Source organism: Laccaria bicolor, genomic scaffold (assembly GCF_000143565.1).
Source record: "Laccaria bicolor S238N-H82 LACBIscaffold_49 genomic scaffold, whole genome shotgun sequence".
NCBI classification, from domain to species: domain Eukaryota; kingdom Fungi; phylum Basidiomycota; class Agaricomycetes; order Agaricales; family Hydnangiaceae; genus Laccaria; species Laccaria bicolor.
Window position 1 is genome coordinate 137,974 of NW_001889920.1, and position 327 is coordinate 138,300.

The 327-nt window shown below is 44.6% G+C and overlaps 1 protein-coding gene across 1 annotated transcript in view; it reads left to right on the top strand.

Moving 5' to 3' along the window:
- Positions 1-327, top strand: part of LACBIDRAFT_295592 (uncharacterized protein) — a gene marked incomplete at its 3' end in the record, with an annotated part of 1,138 nt that extends 811 nt beyond the window's left edge. Inside the window, exons 3-4 of the mRNA XM_001887891.1 lie at positions 24-84; positions 145-327. Of these exons, the coding sequence (XP_001887926.1) occupies positions 24-84; positions 145-327 (244 nt within the window). The remainder of the gene's footprint in view (positions 1-23; positions 85-144) is intronic.

A 327-nucleotide genomic window follows, 5' to 3' on the forward strand; every position in this document is an offset into this window, starting at 1 on the left:
TTTACTGCCAACGCTCTGTTCAGTAACCAAGGCACCATTCGGACGGTCAATGATCCGCAATTGTTCTGGGCGCGCAATGCCAATGTATTGGCGGTGCCACTATTTATTACTATTCATACTAATTTCCGAACTTTCAGAGGGCTGTTCTCGGCGCACCTGCTGCTGCAGCTCAATTCATTTTCACCCAAGTCGTCTGAATTAAATGAAATCAAATTACTCGAGCACCACTCGAGTGTGCCGACTGTTTGGATTGTGAATCGAGAAGTTTGTATGGACAACATTGTGTTTCATAAAGTTCCGAGTCGAATGAACGTTGAATGTACCAAC